Here is a 21,424-nt window from a genome sequence, read left to right as displayed (position 1 = left end):
ATCAGTAGAACTTGAATGGGAATCTTCTCTTCTGTGAAAACCTGCTAATGAGTAAAGATAGGTAGTAGCAGTAGAATTACAGTAATGATCTGACATAATAAAGCTTCTGTTGTGGTTTTAGTTGTATAGATGACATTAATCCTCATATATTATAGATATAAGGAAGTTCTATGCATCATTCATCTTCTTTCACAATCTTCATGGCTGTCCCAGAGGATAAAGAAAATAAAACTTAATTTGGTCCTCATTCTCATGGAAAAATGTTGAGATATTATACTGCATGTGTGTGTGTGTTTTGTTATGTTTTTTGTTTTGTTTTGTTTTGTTTAGTACTCTGTGGCATTTTACCTCTGAACCATGTCTCCAGCCCTTTTCATTTTTATTTTGAGACAGGGTCTTGCGAAGTTGCCTTAGGGCCTCATAAAGTTGCTGAGGCTGGCCTTGAACTTACAGTTCTCCTGCCTCAGCCTCCTGAATCCCTAGGAATACAAGCTTGTGCCCCCGTGCCCATCTCTACATGCATGTCATTTGATAACCATTCTGAGGGAATAGAATTTGTAGTGGTTCTCCTTTGTGGCTAAAGAGCAATGCAGTATGCATTCTTTCATGCTATCTTGAAAACATCTTGTCATTAGCTGAAGAGGGGTGTAGTAATGTATTCAGTGTGACAACCAGCCCAAGGTTCTATATTCATAATATAGAACCTGTCACTCATTTCCTTACGATCCACAATTTTTGCTCTCTTTTTCTAATACCAGGTGAGAAAAAATAATGAACATTTTTTTCACTATCTCTTTTTAAGTTTTACTTTTTGTTATCAAATCCCTTCTGCTTGGCTGTTTGTAAATGAAGTCAGCTTACTAAAGTGAAAATGATCAGAAAATTCTCCAAGCTGTATAGAGGTTTTGATCAACCTGATTCATCTAATCTTTGTACTGAAGAATGCAAATGAGCTACATGATATGTTTATAGGAAGTGTTTTTACCTCATTGTGTGGGGTGGATTATTTGAGTCACTCTAAAAATCCTTCATCAATGTAACTAGTAAATTCAAATATCTCTGAGTTAATGACTACATACTATGAATTTAACACCTTTTCTTTGATGGATTCTTGACCTTTTGGGGTTTTTTCCCTTTGTCATTTTTTTTTAACACGTGCAACCCATCGCTCTCATGACACATAGTGATTGTCACTTGGCAGTAAATAAGGCCATCTTCTCCGTTGAGAATCTCTGCTCTACAAAGTAATTAATATTATTTGCAAACCTGTAATCTATTATCAGTAACTACATGAAATCAGTATTTCTGTCACTCTCAATTAAACTGGGGACTGATGTTAACACCGTACATAGTCCTTGATTTCCACTAGTTCAGTTTAAGATCTTTCAACTTTTTAGTGGAGCCAAAGTGCTACACATCAATAGAAACTGTACTTCAAACTTCAATTTTTTTCTAGGCTAGAGACATATGGTATATGATATGGCAACAAGTCCCATCTCCCAGGCAGCCTCTTGATCCTAAGGGAAATAACCAGTACTCTACAGGGTACTATGTTGCTTAGCTGTGATTTCAGTAGATCAGGTATATTAAATGCATTTTTAACAATGACATTTTACCTTACAGTGACTATCAGGTACTTTGTCATCTTTTAACAAATGGGAACATAAAGGGAGATTTTTATATCTGTAGGTATATAAATCTATATATGTTTCCAAAGTTCCTTTTTATTCATGCCATATACCTAGGCCTTGGCTAAATATTTTAATGAAAATTGGACCACAGTATGCATTACTCTATTAGGATGGGAAAACTCTGTTTCTATTATATGTGTCTCAATGATGTTTGGAACTGACCTGGCCTCATGGTATTTATGGATACACTTGCCCAGAAATCATCACTTGTGGAATAGACTTTTGTGGTACTTCATCTTGAATAAAGGGTACTAAAAGCAAAACAATTTGTAGGGTAGTTTAGTGTAGTGTTACCCAATGATCTTGACTTAGATGGTTTTGCCCTAATACCGTACTTTCCCATTCTCAGCTTGTCAGGAAAATGGCTCTTGTAATTCAGTCTAGCAAGATCCTGCAGGCATCTGTAGTCATGGAAAAACCTGAAATTGGGATCTGAACATCCAGGATCTAATCTTTACTCTTATTGCTCAATAACCCAGCAACCTTTAGCAAGTGTTTTATTTTTTCCAAATCTTCACTTCTTTCTCCAGTAAAAGTTGAATTCTAATACCTTCTTTACAGGGTTATTATAATGATTAAATAAGTGCATAAGGAGCCTCCCTCCTGCCCCCCTCTCAAGCCACTATAGAAGTGTAAGTAATATTATTGGTAGAGCAGCTGGTCAGAATAAGGGCTTCATGTCACTTCTACAAACAGCCTAGGAATAATCCATGTATTTTTCTAACTCAACATCAATATTAAATAGACACAGATTAATTTACTAGCCTGCAGGTAAAATAATAATATAAAATATCTGAAAATACATGAAGTTATTTACTTGTGCATTTATTTATTGGTGATTATTCCTTGACAACACAATTTTTTCTCTAGAAAGCTCTCTGTGTGTCTTTGTTATATAAAAAGGACTTGCCACCTCAGTTTTTCCAAATGTATAAAATATACACATACTTTAAGAAGTTTAAGAGTTTATATTAATGACAATGTACCTTATTCTGTTTAGTGTTGTTTATATCATAATATGTTGTGTTATTTTTGAATGTACATAACACAGGACATTAATTTCTCTGCTAGTCAGTAAATGTAAATGTTTCATTGACATTTATTACCACAAAGCATGCAGTTTGTTGTCTGGTTCATTTTCTCCCTCAACTCCTTTATTTTCTTGTATTTTTCCTAAAATGTGTAATATTTGAGGAATTTTATAAGATCATTGTGATAGAGCTTTAGCAGGAGCCCAAGCATGTTTCTCTTCACCCTACTTCCCACATTTCTAAATATAAATTAAAGCCTTTCCAGTCTCTTTATGTTGTTTGTCATTTAAAGCATTGTGTGTTGCAGCTGAATTCTGAAACCCTGTTAAATTTGCTCTCCTGGAAACATTCCAAAAGGGTTCCATTTCTTTTCTAGACCTTCCAGTTCAGTACTTTGCTCTTGCACAGTGAATAGAACTGAGCTGCAGCTTATTGCATTTGTCACCCTTAATTTTCAGTTACTATTTTTGCCCCAGTAGTGTAGCTACTTAAGAGAATTAAAGAGGTTAAGAATTGTGTTTTTCAGTCTACTTGGGTAGTAATGTACTTCTTCCTGTTCATTGTTCTTTCAGACATTTGTCAACAAATTTAGCAAGCATGTAATTGGTTTCTCTTAGCATAAACCATAAATTCAGTAAGGAAAGTTTAACAATACACACCGATACCAGCTGTACAATTCATTTTATACACATGCACACACAAACATGTAATTTTCTTTGCACTCTCTAATTTTAGAAGTCTGTGTAGTCTACCAAATTTTATTATTCTGCCAGCAAACATGGGAATAAAATAAAATTAATCATCAGAAACAGAAACAGTTTAGCTATAACCTTACTCAGGAGAACTTTGAAATGTATTCCATGGTTTTGGATTAAGTGAACAAAAGTTGCTTTTTGCAACATATATCCTCTTAGTAAGGGAGGTTTTTGTATTAAATGATTTTTTAGGTTTTTGTATTAAATGATTTTGACAGTGCCAAAGATGGTACCTCTATTTTCATCTTCTGTTACAAAGTCTAAAAATAATTAAACTATAAAATTAATTTTAAAATTATCTCATAGTCTGAGAAGAACCGCAAAACATAGCCTGTTCAATTGAATTCCTAGTCTGCTTATGCTGCCTTTTTATTTTTTTCTTCTTTATATTTTCAGCAATGGGAAGCTTTTCTTAAGGAGTTGGCAGATCTGTCCCTTTAACATAAATTTTCTTTATTTTTTTTCCTGAAATTATGATTCCTAAGATCAGTAAATATCTGTATTATATTTTTTTAAAAGAGAGAGAGAGAGAGAATTTTTTTTAATATTTTTATTTCTTTTAGTTATCGGCGGACACAACATCTTCATTTGTATGTGGTGCTGAGGATGGAACCCGGGCTGCACGCATGTTCGCGCTACTGCTTGAGCCACATCCCCAGCCCTATATTTTTTTTAAATATTAGTTCAGAAAAAATGCCTGTTATTTTTCAAAGTATGTGTTTTCAAGGTAGCAGAAAAAACTATTTAAAGAAGATATGAAATAACATTCCTTAAATCCTATCTTTGGATGTCTGTCTTCCCCATCTGCATTTTCAGAAATCTCAGCCTCAAAAAGTCCAAAACATTGTAGTTGAACAACAGCATGAGTTAAATATGTATTATCAACAGTTACCGTGCATCTGAATTTATTGTCAAAAGTGGTACCCCCCAAAAAAGTTCCCCTTATCAATAAGGAATATGAATGTGCCAGTCACACAAAATTATAGAGTATTGGAGTTGAAATGGATTTCAGAAACACTTGAGTGGTAACCAGCTTAGCATTCCTAAATGTGTTTATAAAAATATACAAGTTATTTTTAATGTTTTTTTAAATATATATATTTATTTATTTTAAAGTCTGGTATTGAATTGATAATTCATGGGCTTAATTGATTTTTTTAAAATATGTTTTAAGTTGTTGGTAGACTTTCATTTTATTTATTTATATGCAATGCTGAGAATCAAACCCAGTGCCTCACACATGCCAGGCAAGTGCACTACTGCCCCAGACCCTTAATTGATTACTTTAAAGCTTAAGAAGCTGAAACTTTGCTATATAGAGCTCTATTTGAGAGAATCTGCTCTGTTCAGGACTTTCTCCTTCATTACAATTCTTCCATAGTTATTTCCCCTTTTGTCCCCTCTGAGTACTGTTTTTTGACTCTCCTTTTCCAAAAAATTATTGTTTTCAAGGCTTTATCCTCCTTATTGTTTTTTTCTATATTTTTATTAGTGAGCTCATTTATCAAGTAGCTATGGCTATAAATTCAGTATCAATTTTGTAATCCTTCCAGAGTTCCTACCTCCAGTGCCAGTCTCCTACTAAGTGTTCAGTAAATATTTGGTTGCTGGTTGAATTGGTTAGGAGACAGTAAGTAAATAAATGATGGCCTCTTATCTTGCTCCAACCTTTGCTATTAAACTCTTTTAAAAACATTATTACTTTAGTGTTTTTCCTCAAGAGCCACCTTCCCCAAGTGAACTTATCTTTCTTATAGTTCCATTCCTACTTAAACTTTTTCTAGCCAGTATCTGTTAGTAGTTCTGTCTTTATTTTTCAATCTGCTGACTTCCTGCTAAAATATAATCATCTTTTGAGTGTTTGATCACTCTTCTTTGTAGTCCAAATTCTTTTGTAGTGAACTTTTCCAAACGGAATTGTTTTTCCTCCAAAAGTTCTCACGTTTATCCCTTCGTTTTCATTCTTCTATATACATACTCATGCCCATGTTGTTAGTGTGACTGCTACCCACTTTTTCTTCATCCCTAAATCATTTTGGACATAACCAATTTTTATAAAATATTGTTTTCCTGTTATTTTCCCAAAGTCTGTAGAGCAAAAGGTTGAGAATCCTTTAATAATTAGATCATAAAGTGGTTAGAAGAAAAATGGGAATATCAGAAGAGAAGCACTGGGTATAAAATGTTTGTTTGAAAAGTTTACCAAATAGAGTAAACTGTTACCCGAAGACCTGAGAACCTAGGATCCAGGTATAAGTTTATTTTTTAAATTTGTTTTTAAGATAGACCAGAATGTGTTAGAAGAATGAATCTTTATAATAAAGCCCATGCAAAATTATAGGGTAAAAGAATAATTGTGTAATTGAGATTTTTTTTTGAGAAAGCAAGAAAAGACAATATCTTTTTTTTTTTTTTTTTTGTAGAAGAAACTTCTTTTAAGGATGAGAATACAGACATAAATAGAATGAATTGCTAAATAGAAACAAGTAGACATGATGGAGCTTTACCAGGTGATCTCATTCTTAACTCTTTGCATCCTTTTTGTTTGTCCTCAGCATGTTGACATAGCAGCATTACTGATAAAATATAACACATGTGTAAATGCAACAGATAAATGGGCATTTACTCCTCTCCATGAAGCAGCCCAGAAAGGAAGGACACAGTTATGTGCCCTACTCCTAGCACATGGCGCAGATCCAACTATGAAGAACCAAGAAGGTCAGACACCTTTAGATCTGGCAACAGTAAGTCCTTATTTCAGATATTCAGTATTGCGATTACAGTTTGAGAGTTAATGTTACTTTCTAGGGCTCAGCTATTTTATCTTTAGTAATGCTTCTTCTGCTTAGGACAAGAACAGATTTCCTTCTGAAATTTTTGTATTATAATTTAAAACTGTTAAGACAAACTAAGCAGTAAGCTTAATTACCTTACCCTCTTAGCTTATAGGGAAAGGGACTGTGAATCATAGGAAACCATATTTGTAACATGTGTCCCCAAGGAATTACTATGATATAGCACAGCTGATATTTGTGGTAACATATTTATGAAATCATCAAAGAAAAATTCAGTCTAGATAATAGTATATTATTCTTATGAAAAGGGAAAAGTAAATTTTATACAAGTATTTTCAAAATCATGAGTTAAATTTTTGTGATTAATATTATTTAATTGCTAAGTTAAACATTATATCGCCTTCCCTATACTTTTTGAAAATCATGGAAGTTAATTAATAGTCACAATAATTTATAATCTTTAAGCCAGAGATATTTTTCCATATTCTGTTTCATTTATGTATTGCTGAGCAGTAGACTATTTCACAGCACTTAATGGCTCTAAAATAATGATTTATTACCTCTCATGATTCTGAACAATAACTAGGAGGTTCTTACGATGAACTCACCTGGGGTCACTTGTGCAGCTGCACATGCCTGGTGACTAAAGCAAGAACATAAAAGATGGCTTCGCTCATATGCCTGGAGCCTTGGCATAAGTGACTAGAATTCTCTACGTATCATCATTAAATATTCTTGATAGAATTTTTTTATAGGATGAGTAGGCAGTCATCAAAAGGGAAAGGGCAAAAGCTGCCATTTCTCTTAAAGGCTAAGCCTAAAGACTCCTGTCATTCCTACCACATTCTGTTGTGCAGAGCAAGTTGTGAGGACAGCCCACGTTCAAAGATTTGGGGAAATAGGTGCCATTTTCTCTGGAGGGAGAAAAGAAGATTGTGTGGCCCCATTTGACCTACCACTGCCCTCCCTATGGCCACGAATCGTTTACATTTTCTCTCACATTCTAACTTTATTCACACTCATCCCAATGAGGGGACAGGTGGCTAGCTGTCACTGGTACATAGCAATTCCAGAATCCAGTCAGGCAAATATTATCAGAGCCATCTACTCTACAGTCAGGGAGTGGCCATTGATTAGGACACACTTCTGTACCCAGGAAGTGGTTTTCTGGAACTCTTGATTATGTCCTCTTTCCATAGATATGGCCCATATTTATACTTAAAAGGCTTTCTCAGCCTTCTGAGTGCTCCTAGAAATTTGGGGACCTTGAGTCATTCTTCATTTTGATTTGTCTATTCCCATTAGTCCCTCCTGGTATAATTCAGTTATAAATGTTTGAATTTCTTATCAAGTTATACGCCACTTCATCAGACAAAAGCCCCACCCACAAATTTCTTCTCAGCAAGTCCTCTCTAATTTGGATTCAAAGTCAAGGTCCTATGAGTCAATGTCCTTATGATTCTTAGAAGCACTTTCAGTACTAGCTGAGAACTCACAATCTCCCACTTTAAAGGCCTTGGTAAGACTTTTACCTGTAAATCCATGTCTCAGAATTATATTTTTTTGTTTGTTTTTCACTCTGAGACCATGTGTTATTGTCAGCCCTCTGGATATGATCTTTGGTCTGAGGCTATTTTTTATTTTGAGAAATTTTTTGCTAGTAGAAAGGCTGTGGAGGAAAGACTAATTTTGTTTTCTAACCTAGCAATCTGGGTGAAAGTATTTCCTTAGAACTGAATAATTACTTTTTAGTTCATGTTTATCTTCCTGTGCTTTCTACATTCTCTAACACATTGTATGCCAATGTGGACAGACATTCTACTACACATTGGTCCCCCTTTCTTAAGTCTTCAATAGCAATTGCTTATTTTTCAACTTTCACTAGTAGTGACCATGCCAACTTTCATGCCTCCAGCCAAAGCCATGTCTTAGTTTTTTGTTACTGCAACACCCACTTCCATGCCTGGTAGTCATTAAAGAAAAAATTCACAAAACATTTGGTGGTACTTGGTGAAAAACTTAACATTTATAATACAATATTTTTGTGTTTTCTTCATTTTTAGGCTGATGATATCAGAGCTTTGCTGATAGATGCCATGCCCCCTGAGGCCTTACCTACCTGTTTTAAGCCTCAAGCAACTGTAGTGAGTGCCTCTCTGATCTCACCAGCATCCACCCCTTCCTGCCTCTCTGCTGCTAGTAGCATAGATAACCTCACTGGCCCTTTAGCAGAGTTGGCAGTAGGAGGAGCCTCCAATGCAGGGGATGGTGCAGCTGGTACAGAAAGGAAGGAGGGAGAAGGTTAGTATAACCTGTGAACACTTACTTGTTTATACTTTAATGGAACAGATTCATTTTTTTCCCATTGGTAATGATTGAAAACTTCATTTAGAAATACCTTGTCTTTAAATTTGTATACACACATCACCTTAGAAGGAATGCTTCTTCATAGAAGGCTGCTAGGTTCCTCAGCATCTATTTTGTTTTTATTTATGTAAACTGTATGTCTGTCCATTGTGCTTGTAGTATGCATATGTGTGTACAGTATGTCTATTTCCAACTGTACTATCTTATTAAACTATTATGTGAATCTTATTCCTGAAATTACATCAGAAAAACAACTGAGAGGTCATTTAAAGAATGAAAAGTGAAACAGTAGCTGGTACATCTGGATTTTTAATTTTTTAGAAGCATTAAATTATCCTATATAATTCTGTATTCTAGTTCTATATACTAACTGTATTATTAGAATTAATACAAATACTTCTGCTGTGATAAAGTACTCTGCTTTTACTTCTCAACTAAATGCGAGATAGCTTAATCTGAATTAAATTTATGTATTCTGAATTTTTTCATGCTGTGTAAAAATCATCTGCATAGCCAAGCATGTCCAAGAGCCATGACTTTAAACAGAAACATCTTTTAGATTCATAAAATTCTTTCCAGTAAATTTTATTTCTATTTTAGTTGCAGGTCTTGACATGAATATCAGCCAGTTCCTAAAAAGCCTTGGCCTTGAACACCTTCGGGATATCTTTGAAACAGAACAGGTAATTCTTTTATTTATATTTGAATCTTTTAAATATTAAGTTATTAATTGTCAGCCATTGTTTCTTTTTTGTTTATTAACAACTATTTTAATACTCGTAGCATTTCCCTAAAAGCCAGGGGAGCCCAAAATTTTATACTTCTCTCCAAAATTGTCTGTGTCTTTATTATTTTATTTTATCTTTATAAACAGACCTGCTCAATACATTTTTATCAGTCATGAAAACTTAGATCATGAGAGGTGGGGATATAGTTCAATAGTAGAGCACTTATCTAGTACTACACACAAAAAAAAATCTTACACCATGAAACCACTTCAAAAGATTATTCTCAAAGTTGTCTTTTTTTGTTGTTGTTGCTATTGTTTGTTTAAAAAAATTGCATTCATTTCATTGCAGTTCCATGTATTAATTAGGGTTCTGTTTATTCTGAGAAATTATTTGCTGCTGTTTTTCTACAGAATTATGAGTTCTTAATACTGCATGCTTTTATACCATGGTTAGCATTAAGGATTGATGATAAGAACCTGACCTTAACAATTATTGATGTACATGGAAATGTAGAATGGGTGTTTAGAGGTCATTAAGTCATTCTCCTAGGTTCAAGAATCACCTTTTTAACATCCATGTCAGTCCTCCAGGCTGGAAAGATGATTTGTTAGAACTTGGGGCAAGTGTAATAGAATGGTTATAATTTAAAGTATGTCAAGATCAGCCCCCATGTTTAATCCATTTGATTTAGATTTATGTTTACCCGTTCTAACAGAAATATATTCCTTCAGAAGTCTAAAATCAATATGGCTCAGGACTGCACACCCTACACAAACTTTAGGGAAGAAATTATTCCATGCCTCTTCTCAACTGCCTTGACTTTTCTCAAATTACTCTTCTCAAAGTCTCCTCTTCTGTCTTCATATTGCCACCTTCTCTGTGTCTGTCTTCTATGTGCTTATGAGGACATTTGGCATTGAGATTAGGGCCTGCTCCTATAATACTGGTTGATCTCCACATCTCAAGACCTTAATTACATCTGGAAATACGTTTTTTCAAATAAAGTAACATTCACATTAATATAAATTAACATTAATATAAATACTACTGCTGTGATGAAGTACTCTGCTTCTGGAGATGAGAGCACAGACATCTCTTTTTAGGGTCACCAAACTACTACAACATAATGTAGCCCTTCTTCTTAAGCCCTAGTCAAGTTATCATGGACTTTATCTTTCTAACTTGCCCTCTAGAAATCTTCCCTTATTTTAGGATAAATATAACCTACTCTTTCAATAATTCTTCATGTGACAGTTTCCAAATTGTTCATACCTTTGCTTCATACTGTTTTCTTTATAGGCAAATAATCAATTTTAATTGATTAAAATTAATATACTGTTAAGATTTTCTTCTGCTTTTTCTTACTTCTTTACACATACTTTTTTTTTTTTTTAGATGTACGTAACACAATACCACATACCTTTATTTATTTATTTTTTTTAATGTGGTGCTGAGGATTGAACCCAGTGCCTCACACATTCAAGGCAGGCGCTCTACTGCTGAGCCACAACCCCAATCCCCCCACATGAATTTATTTATTATTATTTATCTTTAGTGATTTCAATAATCAGAATAGTTAAGTAGAAATAGTGTTGGACTAAAGGAAAACTTGATTCTAATTATTTTTTCCCTTTTACTAGCTGAGTTAAAAGACATTAACCTGGCGCTTCCCCTACCTGTAAAATCTAATAACTTGCAGATGTCCAGATAGTTAAAACTCCCAGTTATATTGTGCTTTTGTGCCAATTTTTAAAACATGCTTTAGTGAAGCATTATAATGGGTCTTTTTTGTGGTGGTGAGGACTTGATAGATTGGTATAAGAGTTTCTTTTTCTTACCATTTATTCATCCTCTGGTTCAGAGATTTCTTATGGGAATATTGTGTAAACACTAAGAATTCTTTTCCCATGTGCCTTCTTCAAAGATTTTTAGATTGTTATAAAAACATTATCCTTGCTGGGCACAGTGATGCACACCTGTAATCCCAGCAGCTTGGGAGAGGCAGGAGGATCTCAAGTTCAAAGCTCAAAATAAAAAATAAAAAGGGCTGGGGATTTAGCTCAGTATTAAAGCTCCCTGGCTTCAATCCCCAGTACCAAAGAAAACAAAAAACAATAACAAAAAACCATTATTCTCTGATATAGCCCCCATTATATCCCTTTAACCCAAATCATACCCATAATAATGGTGAAATTTCAAAAACATCTTCTCTTAGTGAACAAGAGATCCTAATTTAATCACAATTCCAGTTGGCTATTAAAAGTTTTTCAGTCAGCTTGCATTATAATTTTATTCCTTTTTTTTTACTTTATTTTACTTTATATTGTATTTTCTTTGTCAATACCTGACTTGCTGTGTCATGCTCATCTCATCTTATGGATTTTAATATTAAGTTCAGTCTTTTTTTTTTTTAATTCTTTTTTTTTTTAAATATTTATTTATTTTTAGTTTTCGGCGGAAATAACATCTTTGTTTGTATGTGGTGCTGAGGATCGAACCCAGGTCGCACGCATGCCAGGCGAGCGCACTACCGCTTGAGCCACATCCTCAGCCCATAAGTTCAGTCTTTCATTCAGTTCTTCTGATAGCTTATCCCATTTTCATCAGTTTGATTCTTTTTTTCACTGCAGTTTTGTTTTGAGTAAATATTTGCTTGATTTTCTTTTTGCCCAAATAATTTCTTTATCTTTTTCTTAATATGTTGACTGTAGTATTTAAGTATATTATCTAGCACAGTTTCATTTCTTCAGACCAGCCTTGCTTTGTTTATATAAAACTGTTTGTTTTCTGACCCCGTTGTCAAGCAATCAGTTTTATTTCAGTTGCAGATATTATCTAAACTTCAGTTATAAAGTGGTAAATTCAGAAGCTTTTTCCATAACTTACCCTTAGATTTTTTCTGAAATATTCTTAACTGGTCAGTAATATGTGACAGTGATTAAGATGTTTGCAAAATGAGAGAAGTGAGGCTACAATCATTGTGTCTATTTAATTCCGATCTGTTTATCTTAAGCAAGGGAACGAGTCTGTTTCCTGAGACTCTTCAGAGTATCAGCTTCACCTCTCTCACAGTTTTCTTTCAGAAGTCTCTGAATATTGTCTTGTTTCACAGATATTTTACCAGGTTCTATATTAAATAATATGTACCTATATCCCTTATAGTTGTTTGAACATAGTACCAGGATGACTTTGGTTCTAAGTAGCTTCCTACTTAGAGTACTTTCTATGGGAAAGACAAATTTAATGTGAACTGTAATTCCTGGAACTTAAATGCCGTGACTTAGAAGATTGTGGGTGTATTTGTGGTCATCCTGTATATTTTCTTAGAAAATGACCATATAAATTTTTATTTAAGATTTTTGAAGACAAAGGCTTAGACTCACTAAATTTATTGTGAACATAATTCAAGATTAGTTCTTATTACTGCTGCTCTAGCCTGCTGTCTTTTTTAAGCCCAAATAAAAGAAAGGTCTTTTCATTTAAAACTCCCTTCTTCTTTCCTTACCCTAGGTAAAATGAACAGATCTTAGAAGCAGGAGGCAACCCTACTAGAAGTGACATCTGCTTTATATGCAGTTTGATTTTAGCTCATAAAGGAATATTCCTTATTCTGAAGATTATAATTTGGGGGCTGGGGTTGTGGCTCAAGTGGTAGAGTGCTCGCCTAGCATGCATGAGGCACTGGGTTCAATCCTCAGCACCACATAAAAATTAATTGTAGATATTATATCCACCTAAAACTAAAAAATAAACATTAAAAAAAGATTATAATTTTACTTTAATGAGTGCTACATATAAATAACTAGCCCAGCAAACTTATGATTTCCTGGATATAACTAAGTGAAGGCTTAAAAAAAGAATAAAGATGTTCAGAAAGGTATTCTTAGCAGTTTATAAGATTGTAAAAACCCTACATCTTTGAACAGTATGTCTAAAATCAACTAAACCTGCTTTCCTTACAGTTTATTTCATTGATACAGTAATATCATAGTTACCCAACTTAAGAATTTTGAAAGATCTTTAATTACTTTTTTATTTTTTAAAACTGTTTCTTTTTATTGAGGCCATTAGTTCTGCCTTTGAAATTGCTCTCAGGTTCATTTCTTTCATATCTTCTTCCAAGTCACCCTTCCTTCCAAGCCTGCCCTTCATAATGCCACCAGTGTCATCTTGAAATACAACTTAATTATGTTAGTCTGCTAAAAACACTTCCCAGGGCCTTTTTGTTACCATCTAAACTCCTTAACTCAGTATTCTAAGAGTTGTTTTAGAATTAAGTGAAATGCTTATTTCCCTTTTAAAAGAAATACTTAGCATATAAGAGGTACTCATTAAACATTTTATGGATAAATGAATAAACAAATCTAAATTCCCTTGTTTGTTATTTAAGGTTTCTACTAGCCAACTGCCTGGTAAATATGGGTATAAATTGGGCACCATGTAACTCAAAACAACTAAATTTAGTGTGTGTATGTGTGTAGTTAAGGTTAGCTTTCTAGCCATCTCTTTTCAGAAATAAGAACAGGAAAAAGAAAGAAATGGCTATATATCTCAGATCTTCTAATATTTGTCAAGCAGATATGATATGTCAAACATCTTGTACTTTTTTTTTCTTTTTTGAAGTGCTGGGAATTGAACCCAGGACCTCACATATTGTTAGGCATATGCTTTACCGCTTTCTAAATCCCCACCCTCTCAGCTCTTTTGTGTACTATCTTTACAGGATTTTGGAGCTTGCATTTCCTCATGAGGTCATTAATAGTACTTTCATGGTTCCTTGTGAGGTTAAAAGAAGTAAAAGTTAAATGAAGGGCTTTGAACTGCACTTAATAGATTGCAAGCACAAATATTGGGTGGATGAACGGTGGAACTGCAAGAATAATGTATATTCAATTACAAGTATATGAAGTTGGCCCTTTTTTTTTTTTTTTCTTCAGATTCCAAATGGTAACTATTTCTGGATTTTTCCTGTCTTTCTATGCGACTTAATATATATTTTCTTGGATTACATCAAATTGGGCCAATGCCAATATAGCATAGGTATATTAGTAGTCCACTGCTGTGTAACAGAAATTATTCCAAAATACTGTGGCTTAAAATAACAAACATTTATTGTCTCACAATATTTGTGGGTTAAGAATCCAATCACAGCTTAGTTGGGTGCCTCAAGGTCTCTCAAAAATTAAGCTGTCAGGGGCTGTGACTCAGTGGCAGAGTACTTGCCTTGTACATGTGAGGCACTCCATCCTCAGCACCGCATAAAATAAATAAATAAGTAAAACAAAGGTATTATGTCCATGTTCATCTAAAAAAAAAATTTTTTTAATTAAGCTGTCAGCCATAACTGCATTCTAATCTGGAAACCCAACTGGCAAACATCAGGATCTACTTCTAAGTTCACTAACATTTTTAACTGGCTTTGATTCCTTACCTGTGGGCCTTGCACAGGGTGACTTTATGACATGCATATTACCTATCGCTACTTGACAATACCACAAATTTATCAGCTTAAAATAACACATATTTGTGGAATAAGAATGTGCCCTGCTTAGTTGTGTCTTTTTGCTTCAGAGTCTCTCAGGGGCTGCCATCAAGATTTTAGCCAGCAATGATAACTGAAGACTCAGTTGGGTCAGGCGTGTAATCCCAGCAGTTCAGGAGGCTGAGGCAAGGAGGGTTTCAAGTTAACAGCCAACCTCAGCAATTTAGCAAGGCTTTAAGCAACTCAGTGAGACCCTGTCTCTAAATAAAAATATTAAAAGGGCTGGGGATGTGGTTCAGTAGTTAAGAGCTTCTGAGTTCAATCCCCAGTAACAAAAAAAAAAAAAAAAAAGAAAGAAGGGAAGAATAAAAAAAAAGACTCAATTGGGAAGGGATCTCCTTCCAGGTTCACATGTTATTGGTAGAATTCAACCTGTTGAACTGAAGGCCTTATTACCATGTGGCCTCTCTAATATGACATTTTTTTTCTTTTTAATCAGCAAAGGAGAGAGAGGGTCTGGTAGTTACCATCCCATCATCTTTGCTTTATTTTCTTGGTAAAAGTAAGTCACAAGGTAAACCCACACTCTAGGAGAAGGAACACACAAAGGTGTGAACATAAGAAGTTAGGGGTGCTGGGGATATAGCTCACTTGGTAGAGTGCTTGCCTCACATGCACAAGGCCCTGGGTTCAATCCCCAGCACCAAAAAAAAAAAAAAAAGTTGGTAATCATGGCATCCATCTGCCCCACATGGCAGCTAGTTTCCCCCAGATGAGCAGTCCATGAAATGAACACCTAGGAGAGAAGCCACACAGTCTTTTTGTAAACCAGTGTAAAAAGCAATATCTATTACTTCTGCCATATTATATTTGTTAGAAATTAGTAAGTTTAGCCCACACTCATGAGGAAGGAATTTCAATCAGGACCCAAATACTAGGAGGCATGTTAGAGTTTGTTTTGCTTTCTACAGTAGAGACTTCCTCTAAACCCTTCTTTCTAAACTAAATGCCTTGCAGGTATCAATCTGTCAGTGCGTTTTGTTGGTTAGGGTGGTTTGTCTGGGGTTTTTTTATTCATTGTATGGCTAGAACTCTAAGAAGGACAAATATTGAACATTGTGCATTACTAATTTAGAATATCGTTGAAAATAGTGCGATTTTCCCCCCCAACATGGTTTCTGCTTCCTTCATATATACATTACATGTATCAATTGAGAAAAAAGGAGGAGTCTTTGAGTTGAAATTACCACATAACTATGAGATCCTGCTTTTTTGTCAACCTTACAAAAACTGATGTTTAGAACATTTAGAAGAAAAAATAGCATATCAATAACACGGCTTGCAAATTATATTAAATCATATCTAGCTAAATGCAAATCATATCTAGCTAAAAATGTAAAGACCCCTTTTATTTTGTGAACTATTCTTTTTTTCAAAAATGAGTTTTTCAGAATTGCCACTGTTTTAAAAGCTCTGCTGAAAACTTCCTTTGGGTGATTGGAAGTGAATTGCCCATTTTGTGCAATGGAGTAATTATTTCTTAAATGGCCACTTAGAAGCAATATAGTAAATTACTTCAAAGAATGAGTGATATAATGTATGATCACTGCACAGAGATGATCAGACTCATTATATAATCTTTCACTCTGATGATAAAAATCAGCAGAGCTCTAGGCCTAATTTGTCAGGTTTTTGAATGCTATATGCAAGTCTAAAGGAAGAAAAAAGCTATGGGTAAATTTTTTAAAAATCTCATTTGAGTTAGAGAAAGAGTATCTATAAAAGGATTTCTATTTTCCAAGGAAAGAGACATCAAAGGCTAATCTTGTAAACTAGTACATGAATATCACAGGGCCTACCTCTGGATGGAAAATAACAGGTTCAGCTTTCAGGAAATGTGGCTGAGATTTCATCCTGTGCATTCAGAACACTGCCACTGGGTGGTAGTAGAGTCACAGTTACTTTAGTCCACAAAAGTTTTAGGTAATTTTGAGCCAACTAATCATCTCCATCTACAGGGATAAATACCAAAAATTTTTAAAGACCACTCTTCTATGCAAAAAATAGACTGTGAGGCCCAGGGGTTGTTAAGTCTGAAAATGTATGAGAGTTTAAAAACCACCTACTCTCCTTTTTGTAAGCCAAATTGGAGTTTTTAATACAGCTTCTCTATGTTCTATAATCTAATTTAATACTTCATAGCTAAATCTCTCTCCTTTCTAAGGCAACCTATTCCTGAATTTACTATTTCTTAGCACTGGGAAGTTCTTTTGCCTAACATCTGCTTATCTAAGACTGCTAATTCCTTTTTCTGCATTCTGTTTAATTTTACCATGCACTTCTCCCTTTCCTCACTATTCATTTCCTTTAACTGCTGGATACTAGGATCTTGAATGTCTCCACTTTCAATCTACTGATCCTACTTATATCTGGAGGCGAGCAGAAGATAGAATTTAACAATCAAAAAGAAATAACAGCAGTGTTCATTTTATATTTCTGAGATGCTTTTATTCTTCATCAACTAAAAGCCAATTAAGGAATATTTCAAGTAAGAAAAAGAGCTGTTAAAATTATCATGGCGACGTTTAAGAAAATTATCAGATCATGTGTATATAGGAAACAAAAGTTTAATTTGTATGGTAGTTATAGCAATGTAGACAAATGGAAGAGCTTTTGTCTTCTAAAGAGCTGTTAAGATTTAGCTACTATTTTTTTTTTCATTTTTCAGATTACATTAGATGTTTTGGCTGATATGGGTCATGAAGAATTGAAAGAAATAGGCATCAATGCATATGGACACCGCCACAAATTAATCAAAGGAGTAGAAAGACTTTTAGGTGGACAGCAAGGTAAGCTATTCAGAAAATAATTTCAGATTAGTGATATAAGTTAAACGTCAGGGCTGGCACCAGCCCAGGCAGTCTGTCCACAGAGCCCATGCAATGTAATATTGGTACAGTACCTCCTGCCTTCCCATCTCAGTCATTTGCATTGTATTCTCACTGTCTTCAAAAATCTGAAAGTCATTCTCCTTTCTCTCTGTATAGTTTATATCCTAAATTTCTCTGCAATCTCTATACTTCTGTCTTTTCCCACTACTTTCACTTAACCACGCTCCCATCACTCTTCTGAACTGTCCCAACCACTCTCCAGCTTGTTACCAACCTTCACCTTTGCCTCCCTCCAGTACCTTCTCTACACTGTAACCAGAGGACTTTTCAAAATGAAGGTATGATCACATTATTCCATTCCTTTAAAACCCTTCAATAGGGTTTGTTGCTTTTAGAATAAAATCTGACACTTATAACCTAGCTGTTCATAATGTGACCTCTCTTTCTTATCTCTTCATGAACTTTTCTCCCTCCCTCATGACTGTCAGCTCAGTCTTTTCCCATTGTCCTTTGCTGTTACAGGCCTCTTATCTTTCTCTTTCTCTTTTTATATTTATTTGTTAAATATACTTTCACAGTAGGAAAGCAGAGGAAGAGAAATGAAACAACTTGAATTAGTTAATTTATAGAATTGATAAAAATTTAACAGTGGCATGAAACTAAGGAAGTTTTAAATTTGAGTCTTATTTATCTATATTTTAAATTATCCATGAAATTAACAAGGATAATGTATTATAAAGCTATTATAAGTGACCATTTTAAATCTGCTACATTGCTATATTCAGAACCTGAATATTCATTGCTATATTCAGAGCCTAAATAGTATGGACTTAAGTTTTATATGTTAATTTTTCTCTCCTACAGGAACCAATCCTTATTTGACTTTTCACTGTGTAAATCAGGGAACTATTTTGCTAGATCTTGCTCCAGAAGATAAAGAATATCAGTCAGTAGAAGAAGAGGTAATGAACATTAAAAGTTTATAATTCTTTTTTCCTGAAACCTGTGATTAAACCTATTTTTCTAGGAGACATAAGATCATCTTGTATTGCTTTCTGGTCTCTTGATTATTATTTAGTATCCTTTAGCCAATGTAATAGAATATTGCAAAATTGAAATATGACTTTGGGTTAAGACCATGTCACATTGCTTTCATATCATAAACCTAGGTTGTTCAGGGTATGGGGCAGGTCTGTTATTTTATATTCCAGAATTTTCCTTGAAACTCATGCAAGTAAGGCTCTTATTAGAACTATTTTCTTATATTAGAATACTACCTAAGATTGATGTGGAGTGACAGTCTTGCCTCATAGATGCGAATATCTTCTAATTTGTATTTTCATACAGTTATAATATACAGAATTTTCATATATGCTTCAGACGTGTGCCACATAATTTTGAAGTGCATTTCATTCCTCCAGTCACAATTATTTTAAGCACCATAGTAAGGCTATTTCTGTGAACCTCCTGGTAGATAGAAGGCATAGACGATTCCCTCTCTACAGAAAGTTTATGCCTCTCTTATTACTGATAATAAATGAAGTGCCTAATTCCATTATTGTAAATCAGCTGCCCAATTTCATTATTATGCAAATACTAAGCATAAAGCATATGTTTACATTTATTTGTGTTTGTTTTTTGTTTTTTTTTTTAATCAACGCTCATACAATTTCCATTCCCACGCTAGGAAATTACATTAGAGAACTCAAGAACATTACTCAAGAGAAGTCTTTCAGCTCATACTTAGTCACCATATCAAGAAAATATCACATCTTCTAGTGTTTTATTGCCTAATTATCCTTCCAGTAGTCAATTCAGATGATGTAAAATTTGTTGACTATCTTCCCAAAAGGAGCAGTGAATAGAGAATTCACTCTATGAATCAGTTCTGTCAGAAACTTTTTTTTTTTTTTTTTGTATTTTTGTTGCTGTTGTTTTTGTTGTTTTTAATGCAGTGACAGAGATTGAGCCTGGCAAGTATCCATACAAAATAACTGTTTTACCTTTGAGCTACATCCCCAGCCCAAGACACTTGGGTTTTTAAAACGTTTTCTTTTTGATAATTACTTTTTGTTTGTAGAGTGGAAGAACAGAGAAACAAAAAATGCACAAATTTAATGTTTATGACTTCTCTCACCAGAAATACTTATCCATTAAGTTTGTTGACCAATTTATAGTGAACTCCTATTTATTAGTACCAGATATTAGACTTACCAGTAGAAACCATATAGAAAATTGACATGTTGAAGACAACAGAAGGAATATCTTTAGAATTATACACTAGCATATTTTTACTGTTAATTATTTTTTTCTATAGATGCAGAGTACCATTCGAGAACACAGAGATGGTGGCAATGCTGGTGGCATTTTCAACAGATACAATGTCATTCGAGTAAGTTCAAAAACTTTTATGGTGTAAATTAGATTTTAAGGCTTGCCTGAAAATTCTTGACGATTAAAAATTTGCTTTAAAAACTCATATTTTCAAACTGTCAAAGATAATTACTTATACCCAGAGATAAAGTGTCATTGTCCTCAATACAATATAATCTCCAATCCCTTTGAGACATCCTGAAAGCAGTAAGCTGCAAGCAGAAAGCTGTATCAGTCTGAACTGATGACTCTTGTATGAATGTGCGTCTCCTAACTTATATGTAAATTCAGACCATAGCTGATGGTAATTTTTTTTTAATCATTTGAAAGTAGCATTTAAGGCTTAATCTCCTTGAGTCAGTGATACCAGAATACATAAATCTCTTAATCTTAGTATCATAACTTAAAATATGGAATTAAGTAACTATTATTTACTTTTTTCAGAGGGGTATTATGAAGATGAATAAAATCTGTTGAGAATGAATTTAACTCCTTAAGTTATGGATCTGTGGAAATTATACTGGTACATGTCATAATTACCCAGCAAACTTTTTTAGAAACATGGATTTCTAGGCCCCTATCTTATAAAATTTATTACGTCTAGGGAGGAACCTAGAAATAACCTTTTGAAGCAAGAACCTGGTGTGGTATGGAATAAGTAAAAACTTTTAACTAAAAATTTGTCACTAAAAGCTAGCACATTAACAGAATTCCACTGACATGGCAACTTTTTCCTTTGTTTATTTAGGTACCATAGATGGAACCCAGGGATGCTCTATCACTGAGCTACATTAAATTCCCAGCCATTTTTATTTTTTAATTTGTGTCAGGGTCTAACTAAGTTGCAGAGGCTGGCCTCAAACTCTGTCCTCCTGCCTCGGCCTCCCAAGTCGCTGGGCTTTACAGGTGTGCACCACCATGCCTGGCAACCTTATCTTTTTAAATAATGTCTTAAACAAATAGATCTAAAAATAATTTGACACCCCCATCTCTGGCTAAAGGAAAGCATAGTTTTCATTTTAAATCATAGACTTTTATTTTGCTAATAATTAGCTGCTTTGTTCTTCATCCATAAAGATTCAGAAGGTTGTCAACAAGAAATTGAGGGAACGATTCTGTCACAGACAAAAAGAAGTATCTGAAGAGAATCACAACCATCACAATGAGCGCATGTTATTTCATGGTGAGTAGCATGCAATTATTATAGACATCCCTCTGGGCTTTTGCAAAATTAATAAAGTGAGAAAGTTACATGATTGACTATATTACAATTGTGTTAAAATTGCTTGTTTTGGTTTTCTTTTTTCA

At 34.2% G+C, this 21,424-nt stretch overlaps 1 protein-coding gene across 2 annotated transcripts in view; it reads left to right on the top strand.

The window, feature by feature from the left end:
- Positions 1-21,424, top strand: part of Tnks (tankyrase) — a 200,239-nt gene that overhangs the window by 163,779 nt on the left and 15,036 nt on the right. For both annotated transcript variants that reach the window (XM_046466386.2, XM_046466385.2), the window contains exons 18-24: positions 6,033-6,221; positions 8,336-8,573; positions 9,240-9,322; positions 17,581-17,701; positions 18,608-18,705; positions 20,061-20,135; positions 21,194-21,299. In XM_046466386.2, coding sequence (XP_046322342.1) covers positions 6,033-6,221; positions 8,336-8,573; positions 9,240-9,322; positions 17,581-17,701; positions 18,608-18,705; positions 20,061-20,135; positions 21,194-21,299 — 910 coding nt within the window. The remainder of the gene's footprint in view (positions 1-6,032; positions 6,222-8,335; positions 8,574-9,239; positions 9,323-17,580; positions 17,702-18,607; positions 18,706-20,060; positions 20,136-21,193; positions 21,300-21,424) is intronic.

Source organism: Marmota monax, unplaced genomic scaffold (genome assembly GCF_021218885.2).
Source record: "Marmota monax isolate L192 unplaced genomic scaffold, Marmota_monax_Labrador192_F-V1.1 WCK01_AAM20220418_F8-fsc00369, whole genome shotgun sequence".
NCBI lineage: Eukaryota > Metazoa > Chordata > Mammalia > Rodentia > Sciuridae > Marmota > Marmota monax.
This window is presented reverse-complemented; position numbering and strand designations above follow the sequence as displayed.